The sequence below is a fragment of the Aptenodytes forsteri genome, unplaced genomic scaffold (genome assembly GCF_000699145.1).
Source record: "Aptenodytes forsteri isolate BGI_AS27 unplaced genomic scaffold, ASM69914v1 Scaffold71, whole genome shotgun sequence".
Taxonomy (NCBI): Eukaryota; Metazoa; Chordata; class Aves; order Sphenisciformes; family Spheniscidae; genus Aptenodytes; species Aptenodytes forsteri.
Genome location: NW_008795923.1, coordinates 1,877,893 through 1,891,571, shown reverse-complemented (window position 1 = coordinate 1,891,571; position 13,679 = coordinate 1,877,893). Strand labels below are relative to the sequence as shown.

General features: G+C 37.4%; 1 protein-coding gene across 1 annotated transcript in view; it reads left to right on the top strand.

Moving 5' to 3' along the window:
* The window catches only part of OTOGL (otogelin like), a 98,435-nt gene that overhangs the window by 31,914 nt on the left and 52,842 nt on the right, over positions 1–13,679 (top strand). The window contains exons 20-25 of the mRNA XM_009284940.1: positions 232–397; positions 1,514–1,588; positions 2,760–2,812; positions 3,505–3,667; positions 4,654–4,761; positions 6,037–6,175. Coding sequence (XP_009283215.1) covers positions 232–397; positions 1,514–1,588; positions 2,760–2,812; positions 3,505–3,667; positions 4,654–4,761; positions 6,037–6,175 — 704 coding nt within the window. The remainder of the gene's footprint in view (positions 1–231; positions 398–1,513; positions 1,589–2,759; positions 2,813–3,504; positions 3,668–4,653; positions 4,762–6,036; positions 6,176–13,679) is intronic.

Sequence of the window (13,679 nt, the reverse complement as noted above, 5' to 3'; positions counted from 1 at the left end):
AGGGGGGTTGGACTAGATGAACTTTAAAGGTCCCTTCCAACCCAAACTATTCTATGATTCTATAAATCAGTAAAATAGCATATTTTTCCCATGCATTTTAACTCACCCCAGTGCAGCAAAAGACCAGTTTGCTTTGCTGTTTTGCACTCCCATGATATACTGCTTTGTTTTCTATTTTTCCCATTTTAAGAGTATGTTGTTCTCCCTTCTCTCTCCCTCTCTCTCCTCCAGCTGTGATGTGTCACAGTGGTATGCTTTATCATCAGTGCTCTTCTTTTTGTAAACACTCCTGTGCTTCACTTTCTATGGCAAATATCTGTGGTGATGACTGTGCAGAAGGATGTAATTGTCCTGATGGGAAATATTTTGAAGAGTCGGTCAACTTTTGTGTATCAATGTAAGTCATAAGAAAATAGAATATATGCGTAGGCACATTTTCGTCTTTCCATCAAGATTTAAAGCAGTTTTTCTGCTGTTTCCCTCAAGATGTAGACTGCCTAAACAGGATAGCAAGCAATATGTGAAGATTTCATATTCTTTTGTACTAATCAATAGTGGGGCCTCATCTGCTACTGTGTGTACAGCCATCTACTGCACTTCAGAGAAGATATGTCATAGTGCTTTAGGGAAGGGTGATGAAACTTTTTTAATTCATGGGAAAGCATTTTCACATGAAAACCTTGTTTTTAACACTTAAGAAAAAATGAGAAGGATACTATGTCGTAGCAATCCATAAAGTCAGGGATAGTATGGAGAGAGTGGCTAGGAGTGTCTTTTTTCTGTCTCACAACGCAAACCCCTTCAGTTAAATGGAAGGAAATGGTCAATGAAAGGAAATAGTTTTTGTACATTGTGTACCAAAATTTTACAGCTTACGACCATGGGGAGTTACTGAGTTCAGGTACTGAATTAAAAACTGGAATGAGTATTTATATAAATTTCAAGATTGTACAGAGTTATTGCTGTTCATTGTGACGTGTTTTGGAAAGATCAGTAAAGTTCATACTGTAGGGATAAAGACTGTTTCAAACTATTAAAGAGTGTGAGGTAACTTGGTATTCCCATATTTTTGCATGGTTTCTAGGGAATTCTGTTGCTACTTCTATCCCATCTGGCTGTTATCACAGACAGAGTTAATGGATTTTGCTATGGTAATTCCTCTGTCCCATGGTTTTGACAGTACTTTGAATGGGAACTACATGTTGCCATTCTACTCCCATAACTGGGAAGAAAAGCTCCTTTCTGTAAGACTAATGCATAGAAACAGCAAATAAATAATACAGAGATTGAGGAAAATCCTGGCTTTGTTGAAGATGCTAGGAGTTTTGCCACTGACTTCAATACAGTCAGAGTGTCATCCTTTAGTTTTTGCCTTTAGAAGTATATTGTAAATATAAAGATTGAGTTAATGAATTATAAGGCTTGCTTATCATAATAGCTTGATAAACAGATTGCCCTTAAATCCCATTTCATCTTGCTTTTGTATCTACATGCTTAAATATTCTTTTAACAGATCTGCCTGTCATTGTCATTACAAGGGCAAAGCCCTCCAGCCTGGAGAAATCCTCCCTACGCCAACAGGCTCCTGGTAGGTTTGAGCACTAAGAGATCTTTCATGTATCATAGTTTGGATGCTACTCAAGAGCCTTGAGAATTTTTTCACATAGAATGAAGGTCTATTGTATCAAGATTTTATTTTTGTTACACACTTAGTAAAAGGGAGCCTAATATAAATTGGATTATGTACCTGCTTATTTTAACAAGAAGATATTTGGAAAATTCTGTAAGCCAGGGACTAAAGAGTATCTCAAAACACACACATTGTGTGTTTTAAGATTGCAGTCCTGTTCTTAGACCTGGGGGCATTATGATAGCAATATGAGGCTGGTTTTGGAAGAATAAACAATGTGATTCTATTTCGGAAAGTCTTTCAAACAAAGGCTTGCAGGGAGTTATATTTGTGTCATTTTGTATTATTAATTCATGATGGAATCCTGACCTCACTGAAACAAGTGGGGAAACCTCACAGGTTTCCTGGTCGAACTTGTTCATTTTACAAGAAATGCTCTCAACCTGCTGATTTAAAATCATGTCTGTGACTTGACTGCCAAGGTTGATTCTTGCTGAGGTCTCATATATTATAGTTGTTATAACTGAAGCTTGGTAATCATGTAGTTCAAGAGGTGAGAGTAGGGGCTTCATTTTTCTGCCATTGCTATGCCTCTGCATAGCCTGCCTCTGCATATGCCTATGCCTCTTTGTTTCTTTCACAACTTTTTTTTAAGGAAAAGGAAAAAATGAGGACTAGGTTTATTGTCGAATGTGTTTTTCTGCAATTCTGTATTTTATCATAAAAAGAATCAAGCTGTGTATCCTAACGTCTGTGCAACAGGAAATTTGCATACTGTGTTGTTCCATATTCACCAAGGTGGATAAGGTTTTGTGTTACACTGCTGGCATCCTGAATCACCTGGCCCTACGTTCCCACAGAGGCTGACATACCCAGCTTCTTTTTTATTTCAGTGAAAGTTAGGCAATTAAATAGTACATAAACACCTTTGTGAGTTTGGGCCCTCATTACAGAATAGTGGTTAGAAAACACCAACAAAATGTTAGTCAGAACTCATGCTTTCGGATTTTAATCCTTCTCCTCCTGATTTCTGTTCTTTAAATTGGGTTAAGTTGTATTATCTTTTTTAAAATGGTGGCTACAAAACATTTTCCCGTTGAATAAAGATGGGTTTGCTATTCTTTTCCAGTCAGTGTTTGAATGGAACAGTGAAATGTATTGAAGCAACTACAGAAAATACAGGTAATTTATAGTCTTGTCTCATATTACAGCTGCACAGAGAAAGTTTTTGACATTGAATAGTCATTTGCTTTTCTCCTGGTGTATTTTCATTATGAGATAGTTAACGTCATGGCATATTTAAAATAGGATGTTAGGAACACAAGTTGTCTTGTTTTTTTCTTTTTCCTTTTTCTGTAGCACATGTTGTACTACTAAGTCACTTGGGAAATTAAAAAAAGAAATAATTACATCTGAAGTGTAGGTCAATATGTTCTCATGGGAATACATAAAATTAGGCTCACTAGCCATGTTTAGGAAGCCTTAAGATCTTGATTTCTAGAAAGTAAATTTTTAATGAATTTCTAATGGATTTAGAAGGGATTTCAGTACACTGAAAATTATGCCACTCTTCTAAAGATTAAAGGCATAATTGCTCCATCTTTAAGAATGGGCTGTGTATCAGATCCAGGGTGCATAGACCCAGATGCTTAATATTAAGTTTTGGTCTTTTTTTTAACATTAAAACATATATTAATTTTATATCTCTGTAATACAAATGAAGTTATAGACTTTTATTCAGATTGTATTCTTACGTGTACTGTAATGTAGGATAACTGTGCATTAAAATGAATAGATAGTAAACAAAAACAAATAGAAAACCTTCAGTGTAAAAGAGCAGTTGATCTCATTTAACCTGCATTTTGCATTTGAAGTTCACGTATGCCCTGAAGGAAAAATCTACTATGACTGCAAATCTCCTGTCCCTGGATTACCAGCAGCGGGTGTGAACTGCGGGATCTCTTGTGCAAACCTTGCCATGAACTTCTCCTGTGTCCCCTCACCACCCTGTGCAAGTGGCTGCATTTGCCCCCCTGGGTAAGCTTTGGCAGAACAAGCTGGAGCACAAGCCATATACATATTTTTCACAGTTTAACTCTGCATATTTTTTTGCTTTTTAAATTCCAGTGGTATCACCCCTCTAATTTTGAAGCTATTGTTCTATAAATTTTTGCAGATATACAATCACAGTTAAAAGGTCAACTCTTTCTTTTGTCTCTGAGAGCCCTCTTCTCTTTCCTGCTGGTGTGAGGCTCCATGCTACAATGCTTCCTCAGTTGGAGTCCCACAGTTTCTCTATCCTGAGACCATGATTCCACTATCCCATGAGATATCCAGCTTGCTACCAGTCTGATTGGCTGGTATTTGGGACCCTCTGGACAGGAGATGACTCCCACTACTTGCACAGAATAGTTTATCTGAGTGTAGAAGCAAACATGAAAAAAAATCGTAATGTAAACCATCTGTGTTCCTGATTACTGCCCAAGTAATTGTCTCACCTAGACTACTACTTCGTAAACTGTGTTTCTTTTGTCCTGCTAACTCTGCAACAGCTGCCATAGCCCAGCTCACTATCCTGTGCTCACAACAGAACGGTTGCTGCTCTGCGCAGAGGAGCAGGCACATCAGTCCGGCTGCATCCCTGGGACAGGAGGACGAGGGAGCAGCAGGGAGGGAAGGGCAGCCTGGCTGCAGCCTCAGCAGCGTGCATAACACACAGATGCTCTGCAGTTGCAGGAAGGAATACCTACATTACCTGCGCTCTTGGATAGGAGCTGCTGCCCCACACCAACATACCCCTTTCGAGGTAGAAGGAGAGCCGCAGCTGTGAGCTTTGCGAGGTCTCCAGCTGTGCACAGTGGAGATCATTTGATACAGACAGCTTTTGTTGCTGAAACAGTTGTCCTTGGCTGGATGGAAGACTGGTTGCCCTTGGCAGGGTTTAGACAATACACTACACATTCAGTTATGTTGATCTACTTGTGAATTTATGCTTTCATCTTAATAATTCTTTTATTTTGAAGGATGGCTGAGCATAGAGGGAAATGTTATATTCCTGACAGTTGTCCATGCACCTGGAAAGACAGGGAATTCCTGTCAGGAGAAGTGATAGCTACACCATGTTACACCTGGTGAGTGACGTGCAATTTGCATACTTCCAAATCATCTGGGTCTAGCCACAAAGTGAAACTGATACAGAAAACATGTTGAGTACATTGAAAATCAAAAATGTATATGCTTGTTTATAGTCAGTTACAGGTTATATCTTTTATTAGGCTCACTAACAGACTTGGAAGAGTAGGCAGACTTTTGGGTGAGTGCTTCTTCAGGTCTGAAAAGGAAGCAGAAGGCATCCAAGTTAAAAAGCAGTCAAGAACAAATGCTTGATTCCACACATATCAGTTAATCTCTGAAAGAAAAGACATTTGGCATTTTGGAGAACAGAATATCTTGAAAGACAACCAAGAAGAAAAAAAAAGAAATTAAACGTATGACAGCGGAAAATAGTCTGCTCCTTTGGGAGCTGGACTGTTTGCAGTGTGAGTTACCAGTCAGCATGAGCGACTATATAGGAAGAAGATGAGCAATAAAAAAACCCAAAGGAAATAAAAAAGCATTAGAACTGGAAAATGAGCTAGCGCCCAGCATCTTTTTTAAGGAGCCTTACCTGACTCATGTTGATGCAAAACAGTTTTTCATCCATTATAATTTGCTAGCCAAAATATCTATCTTCAGTTAAGTATATATTTAATAATAATAAAAAAAGTTTGGCATGGCAGCTTTTAATCAGTTAAAAACTTCATTGGCAAATCAACTGACCAGTATACACTTACACAAGCAAAGCTAGAGGCTGTCAGTACTACCTTCATACAAATGCATGTAAGTCACTGAATGTACCTGACAGGAAAAGTAATCCCACAAAATATCAGCATTTATTTCTTAAACTCATTCCATACTTGTCTGATACCCTGAAATCTTACAGTTAGCAACTGGAGGTCTTTTGCATTGAATATGTGCAGATTTGTATCAAAATTTCTTAAGAAAAAATAGAATATCGATGTTTTATGAATGAGCGTGTTGTGGCATGGTGTCTTATCTATACTGGAGGCAGTGATGGAAATATTTGCATAAGCCATAAAAATTTCAAGATTTTGCATTCATTTCCTATGCATTTTTGTTGTACATATGCGCTGATGGCAAAATGCTCAACACTTTTCTGCCATGGCATCACCAATAACTTCAGAAGTAATCCACAGAATAGCTCTGTGTTTCAAGGTCTGAGAATTTTCTTCCTTTCATGAATTTCTGTACGACTTGAAATAAAAAACCCAAGAAAGCTTTTTCTTGAAAATAAAAAGAAAATGACCCTGCTATGAGAAGATACTGATTGTTAATTTTCCTTACAGTGTTTGTCGGAGAGGGATATTCAATTGCACTAGTTACCCCTGTCCTGCTGTATGCACTATTTATGGAGATCGACATTATTATACCTTTGATGGATTGGAGTATGATTATGTCAGTGACTGCCAAGCTTACCTGCTAAAGGTAGGAGGATTGTTCATACATTTTCATGTGTCCAAGTGAAAGTTTCTGTGAGAGGGCAAGTATTTTGAATATCGGGAGACGATCTATAGAAACAAACATTAAGAAAACAGGTGCAGAACAGATGTGTCTGAAAGGAAGAATCTGTAAATGACATTTTGTGCTCAGCCATTTGAAAATGGTACATGGGTGTGTCGTTACGTATCTATGTGGTCTAGAGAAAAACAGAAAACAACGTTTTCTGTTCTACCTTAACCATGCTTTCATCACAATGAGCAAATAACACTCTAGAAACTGTTCTAGAACTAGGTATAATCTATAGATTTATTTAACAATTATCTATAAACTCTGCTTGGCAGAGGGTTAATGATGACCTCTGAGGCTGCTTGGAATCCTTCTTGACTGTGATCTGCATCAGATCTGCAGTGTCTGTGTATAATAATATCAAACACAGTGATTTCATAATTCAACAATGAAATCCTTCATTGAGATTGTCTGGCAGCTACATGCTAATGTTCCTCATAGCACACATTTACAGTACATTGCTAGCCTTTTTTGTTTAAAAATACCATTACTGACATTTAGAAATATATTCTATTACTAACAACACTATTGTTTATTATCATTGTTGCTGTTATTAAGGCTAAGAGTCTGTCTTCTGAGTTACAGTAACGCGTTTAGAAGAATAGTCATTTTCTGTCAACTCTGACTGTCTAACCTTAAGAAAAAGCATGGTTGCTCAACAAGGACTACTGCAAATAGTTTATTTCATGTACACTTTAGTAGAGTATTCAGAGCTGTGAAATAAAATAGACTGGTTCCAGATTTTTTTCTTTGTTAAAAAAAAATAAAAAAAGGGAGAGGTTTGGTAAAGATAATAAGAATAGCTCATAGCAAACTCCTGGCATGTATCATATTGTCTCATAAAAGAGCTTTTACTCTTAGAGGTATATGGACCTTTGCACAAACCTTCCTCCTTTAAGATGCAAAAAATAGGGGTTACTTTACCTGTAAAATCATCTTGCCTGTATGATGAGGTGGAAAGGTGGGTTGTCATTTCTTAATTCTTATGCCATCCAGCCAGAGAGGTGTGTAAGACAAATCTATGCTGCCTTTTCAAACTTTAGTATGATACTGGAATCTTTTGCTTTTACAATCAAATGTCACCTGCCACTCTACTGCATAAGAAAGTACCTACCTGGAAATAAACCATGGGGAGCATTTGGAGTCCAAGAATAAAGTTGGCTGCCACATAATTAAGGCATATGACACACTGCCAACAGGCCTTTCTTCAGGTGAACATGATGACACAAATGACAAAAATGCTGCCTATGTAGATCTGCTTTTCAGACTTTTCAACTTTTTTCAGCTTTTCAGACTGTTTTTTTCCCCAAACTTAGCTAATGTGAGAAAGTATGGCCTATTTTGTTAATTGTTTTTCTTTTCTCTTTAGTATATGGAAAACTTTCATTATCTATATTGAAGGACTTTATTAAAAATTAGGCACTGCATAATTATGTCTGGAACAGATGATGTATCTGTGGGTTCATTTTTGACTGTGAAATGTTTGGAGAAGTTTTAGGGGGAAAAAGAAAAAGAAACAAAGGATGGGATCATATGGCAGATGCCCGAGAGCTTTGAGGGAACCAAAACACAGAACTTATGAACTATGTGATGTGCAGTCCTGGAATCAGAGGAATGGAAAATTGCAATATAACCAAATATTATAAGAGGACTCCATGGCTGAATTTGGCAGGAACAGACCAATATGTTTGATTTCCATATGAAGGAAATTAATAGAAATTATAATAAAGAGGAATGACATGATATTGGGGAAGAGTTGAACTCTTTTTTTTTGTAAAAGAAAATAATGCATGATGAATCTTCTGAGTTATTCCGTGAAGACAATAAACATATGGATGAGGATGATCAGGTCAATATGTGTGTATTTTAGTTTAAAGACCTTTTGGAGACAGATTTCAAGAAATATTTTTTAGAGACTAGTCTCTCATAGGATGAGAGTGAAGATTCTTTGAGACACGAATTAAAAGTTAGAAGTTAAAGGATAGGAATAAATGGCCTTTTTTTAGAATGGAGAAATCCCAGTGACATCCCATAGGGATCCATTCTGAGACCTGCATTCAGTATCTTCAGAAACAATTTTGAAAAGGTGGTGTGAGGATTGAGGTGGAGTATGCTGACGGTAAAGAATCAGTCTGAACCGCTGAAACAGACAGACCACCAAAAGGTTCAGAAGATCTTATGGCAGAAAACACTGCATGATAAAAGGGAGGATGAAATTCAACAATGAAATATGCAAATCAGTGAACAGAAAAAATAACTGTAACTATGCTACCATGAAGATAGGCACTAAATTAGCTACTACCATGCAAGAATGGAATTTTATGTGATAAAAATACATGAAACAGATGTAATTGGCGTCTTCCTAGTGGCAGCCTGAGTGATAATCCAAGGTGTCATCCGTTCTCCAATTTCACATATGCTTTTATTTGCATGTACACAGTTACGCCACACTTGTACCACATACACGTACGCAGTTGTACCACATACTGATGTGGTTAAACTATGCTGTATGTGCAGACTTGATAGCATGATGAGGCTGCTCTTTTTTGAAACACATTTTGTTGTTCCTAGAGCAGAGGCTTCCACTGCTGTCTCTTCATAATCATCCTCCCCTACATTTTGGCCATGTGCAGTGACATTTTTTTAGTAGTATCAGATCTTATGGCAGAAAACACTGCATGATAAAAGGGAGGATGAAATTCAACAATGAAATATGCAAATCAGTGAACAGAAAAAATAACTGTAACTATGCTACCATGAAGATAGGCACTAAATTAGCTACTACCATGCAAGAATGGAATTTTATGTGATAAAAATACATGAAACAGATGTAATTGGCGTCTTCCTAGTGGCAGCCTGAGTGATAATCCAAGGTGTCATCCGTTCTCCAATTTCACATATGCTTTTATTTGCATGTACACAGTTACGCCACACTTGTACCACATACACGTACGCAGTTGTACCACATACTGATGTGGTTAAACTATGCTGTATGTGCAGACTTGATAGCATGATGAGGCTGCTCTTTTTTGAAATACATTTTGTTGTTCCTAGAGCAGAGGCTTCCACTGCTGTCTCTTCATAATCATCCTCCCCTACATTTTGGCCATGTGCAGTGACATTTTTTGATAGTATCAGAGTAATATAATGAGTTTCCCTTGAGCTACCTTTTGTTCAGAAGGTATGCGAGAGAGCCCTGCCTCTTATAGCCTGTTATACAAATAAACAAGCCAGATGAAAGGTGGGAAAGTATATGTAGTTGCAAAAGTTTAAATGCCTTGCCTAACACCTTGGCAGGCACAGCTGTCCAGGGCAGTCTTGCTGCCTAAACCATGCTACCTGTTCTACAAACCAACATATATTTTTTTTTAACTTAAATCATAGAATCATAGAATGGTTTGGGTTGGAAGGGACCTTTAAAGATCATCTAGTCCAACCCCCTTGCCATGGTGGGTATGTGCTGTGTGCTTCATGTTCCCCACCTGTAAGGTATTACAGAACATCACAGATCTGATTGATAGTTGGTAGTACACAATCCATTGACTTAATGGTAGTTTGCAGTGCTGTTATAAGGCTGATTTTTATGAATAACATGTAAAAGGCTCACCAAAGGCTTGCTTTCTTCCATTTTCTTGCTTGTCTTCTCTTTGATGATGCTACATACTTTCCCTAACAAAATGGTGTTATTTTTCTAGCAAACTTTTACTGTGTGTTATTTGTACTTGCAGTCTACTTCTTCCACTCGCCTGTTTCATAGACTTCTGCTTTTATAGTAAAATTCTTGTCTTTCTATCACATGTATTGGCCTTTTTCTAGCTTTGTAGTGATTTTCAGTCCTGCAGTTCAGTGCGTTTATTAAGGCTTGTAGGGTCAGTGCCCTTGGAGCCCCGCAGAGTTGTTCTCTTCTGAGAAGCAGAATTATATTTTCTCTGATTTGGGGGAGTCTCCAAGCAGGAGTTTAGAGAGATAGTCTACCCATCAGAATATCCTTGAATGAGAAGGAGCTCTGTTGTAATGCTTGTCTGCCTTTAAAAAACCCCCACAAAACAATCCACTGAAGTCTTTCCATTAAATTTCATAGGTTGTCAATAAGGTCCTAAAGCCAAGAAAAAGAAGGCCTGTTTTATTCCTGTATCCTGAGAGATGGAGGTCAGCAGAACTAAGCCCTCATCCTCAAGTATACACATTTTATGGATTAGTCCTAACTTTAAAGTATGCGATAAAAATATTTTCACTTCTTTTCATCTGACATTGGGGATTTGGCCATTTTAAAGTAACCTTTTTACTCTTTTTGATGCAACCATGAAGGCTCTTTTAAAGCCAAAGTTATCACCAGATTTAGTGTGTTGGAGGATTATGAAAGCAACAACCAGACATTTGATCAAATAATTGAACTGTTATGCCAATTAAAAGTGCAGATGTAACTCTTTTATGTCAGGAGACACCACATGAGAGCCCATTTGGTAAGGCAGATGTTCGTTTAACAAAATATGCATGATCTGGTGAACCAGCACTACAGTTTCCCAAATGATTATCCTATTGATGAGCAGTCCCCAGTGTTAGATACTTGGTCTGCCCTAGGGAATACAGCAAGGGAGCTCTTGTGTACCCCTTCTTTTGTAACTTGAGGCAAGTTCAAAGCTCTTAGTTTATGATGCTTTTATTAGAGTGCTTAATACAGAAGTTGGTTGATGCACTGATAATCTTTTACCTGTTACTTGCTGATACATTTATCTTGACTAGTAAATTTGTTAAATGATGACTGGGCATAAGCTGGAGCAATCACATTCTTCAGTTACTCATTTGTCACATCTGAGGAGGCAGAAGTAGCCTTTATCCCATTTCCCCTTATTGAATATCTGTAATTTTTTGTGCAGCTTTTGTCAACATCATTTGTGCCAGATAGCCAGTCTGTAGATCCATGAAGTTGGCAAACCTATAGAATGAAATAGTATTTTGCATGATCTCTCTCATAGCCTGTTTGTAAAATTAATACATTCTGCTTGCTGTTAGTCACCCAGTGGAGGACTAAAGCTGCAGGTTCATGGTTAACCAACATTGTCAAGCTGACTGTTCATAGTTAAGACAAACATTTTCTTTTAATAGACTCTGAAGATTTTAATGGGAAAGTAAATAATGTTGAATTTGAAATTACAAATGTTTTAAATTGGAAACCTGACTCTAAAAGTAATTTTCATCTATTCAGGGAATAAAACTGTAACATGGGCTTCCAATCAGAATACTTTTAATTTTTTCATTAATATATCTAATCCTGAAAGCCACATTCCGGCAAATAGTTTCATGAGTGAGTGATGTGCCAAAATAGGTCCACCTAAAACACTTGTCAAATAATTTATAGCAACAGTAACTGTGTAGAGATAATGATGTGTTTCTTGACAATTTGCGTGCAAATTTGTGTCCAAAAAAAGAGACTACATTTCAGTGAAAATATTATTTACTGTGAACAGTTTGCCCTGCTCTAGTTGCAAAGAATACCAACAGTTTGCTTTTCATCAGTCCCATGATTTCAGAGGAAACCTTTCTGGATGCCCTCTTTTTTCTGGGTCTCTGGAAGTCCTGTAAGGGTCAGTAGTGAGCTCCCCGTGGGAGACATCCCTTTCCATCCTTGTCGTCAGCTGGGAAGTACAGTGCTCAGATAATGTTGGCTTGTACCTGTTTTTCCATTTGTTCTACCCCTTCTGTGAGCAAAAGATTTGATTACAGTTGGCAATGGATTTATGCTCTGGTTCCATTTTCTCCAGATCAATGATTTCAGACTCAATTACCTCTACATGCCTTTCCATCTCCACCACCTGATTCTCCAGACCTTTAAATTATGCAGTGAATGAATCACTTTTATTCTCCAACAAAGGAAAGATTTCTTTCAATTTGTGCAGATTAGCATGGAGGGCTTCCAGGAAAGGCTTGGGGAAAAGCTTCTTGCCATGAGAATGGCAATTTGGAGGCAGTGTGCATGGTGTGACTCAGAAGTTGGATCCTCTTTCTGAGGCCCTTGCCATTTAGCGACCACACAGCTTGAAGAAAGTGACCTTTTCACCTTGAATTTCTGCTTTTGGGTTAATGTTCAGCATCCAACAGCCCTTTGGCTATACTGACTCTAAAATGTTATAATCTGATGGCTGCCTGAAAAGGCAGTTCACTGTAAGAATGACTGCCTGAGTTGGATCACCTCTGGTGGGTACAGCTTTGTGGGCTGTTGATGCCCATCTTCTACTGATACGGAGGTAGAAGATGAGCAAAAACCAGCATCATGTGCCGCTGTTTCAGGAAGCTGTACAGTATGTTGGCAGCAGTAAAATGAAAGCCTTTTGCTGTGTTTGAGGTGGGAGGATGCTCAGGCTGGTCACCTGTAGATGCTGCTTAGCAGTTTATGGCCTTTGACTCTGGGTGTTGTCGGTGAGCTATGAGAACTGTGAATTAAATTTACTCTGGTTTATGTCAGGATATGAGTATTTTTGTTTCTGAATGCATAGAAACTAAACTTCAGCAGTGTAAATGAACACATTTAACGTTTGTTATATTTAAAAAAATAAAAGCTTTGTGCAAGTTCCAGCTTTCTAGCTCCTGCCATCATTTGCTGGAGCTCAGAAAACGCAAATTTATCACCACTATGTCTTGTCCTTTTTTTCCCTGTTATGTTGTGCTTTATCATTACAACCAACAATGACAAAATATTGACATTTATCATGCACTTATTAATAAAACAATACTAATAGGTCTCATATAAATACCTGTTCAGACATTTAAAACTAACACCACCAACTGTGCTGCTGATTTGCAATTCAGAATAGCTTGTGTTGCAGAATGTGTCACTTGGAAACAAATATACAAATGTTCCCAAATCCTTAATCTTCAGAATAGCTTGTTTTTAATTAGAAAGGGATTGCAGTAATGTGACCTGTGCAAAAGCCAAATCTGATAGACAAGCAGGCAAAGCTAAGTAAATGAAACAAAAGAAAATCTGCTTTCAATGATCTTTTCTCAAACCTTTTAATATAGATCTCTTAAAATATAAAAAAGAAAAACAAAGCCTTTCCAGTGATCTCTATCTGATTAATCAACTTTTTCACAATTAAGAAACATTGACTTAGAACAAGGTTTTGAAGAAAATAAAGTAAAATATTCCCTGTCATGTACTTTTCATTATTAGCGGTAGATTTTAAAAAATTATTTGGATTTAAAAAATATTGTTGACAAAACCTCAGAACACCCAACAACTCTATATTGCCATAAAATCTACTACAAAAAACCTATGTATAATAAAGAAAATATGATATAATGATTTATTTTTCCTATTGCTTGTATACATATGCACAGATACTTGTAATGCATCTTTCTCAAGAGTTGTTAAGAGTTTATTCTGCCTGAGGTGTATCCTTTTGGGAAGTTACTTTTAAAGAAA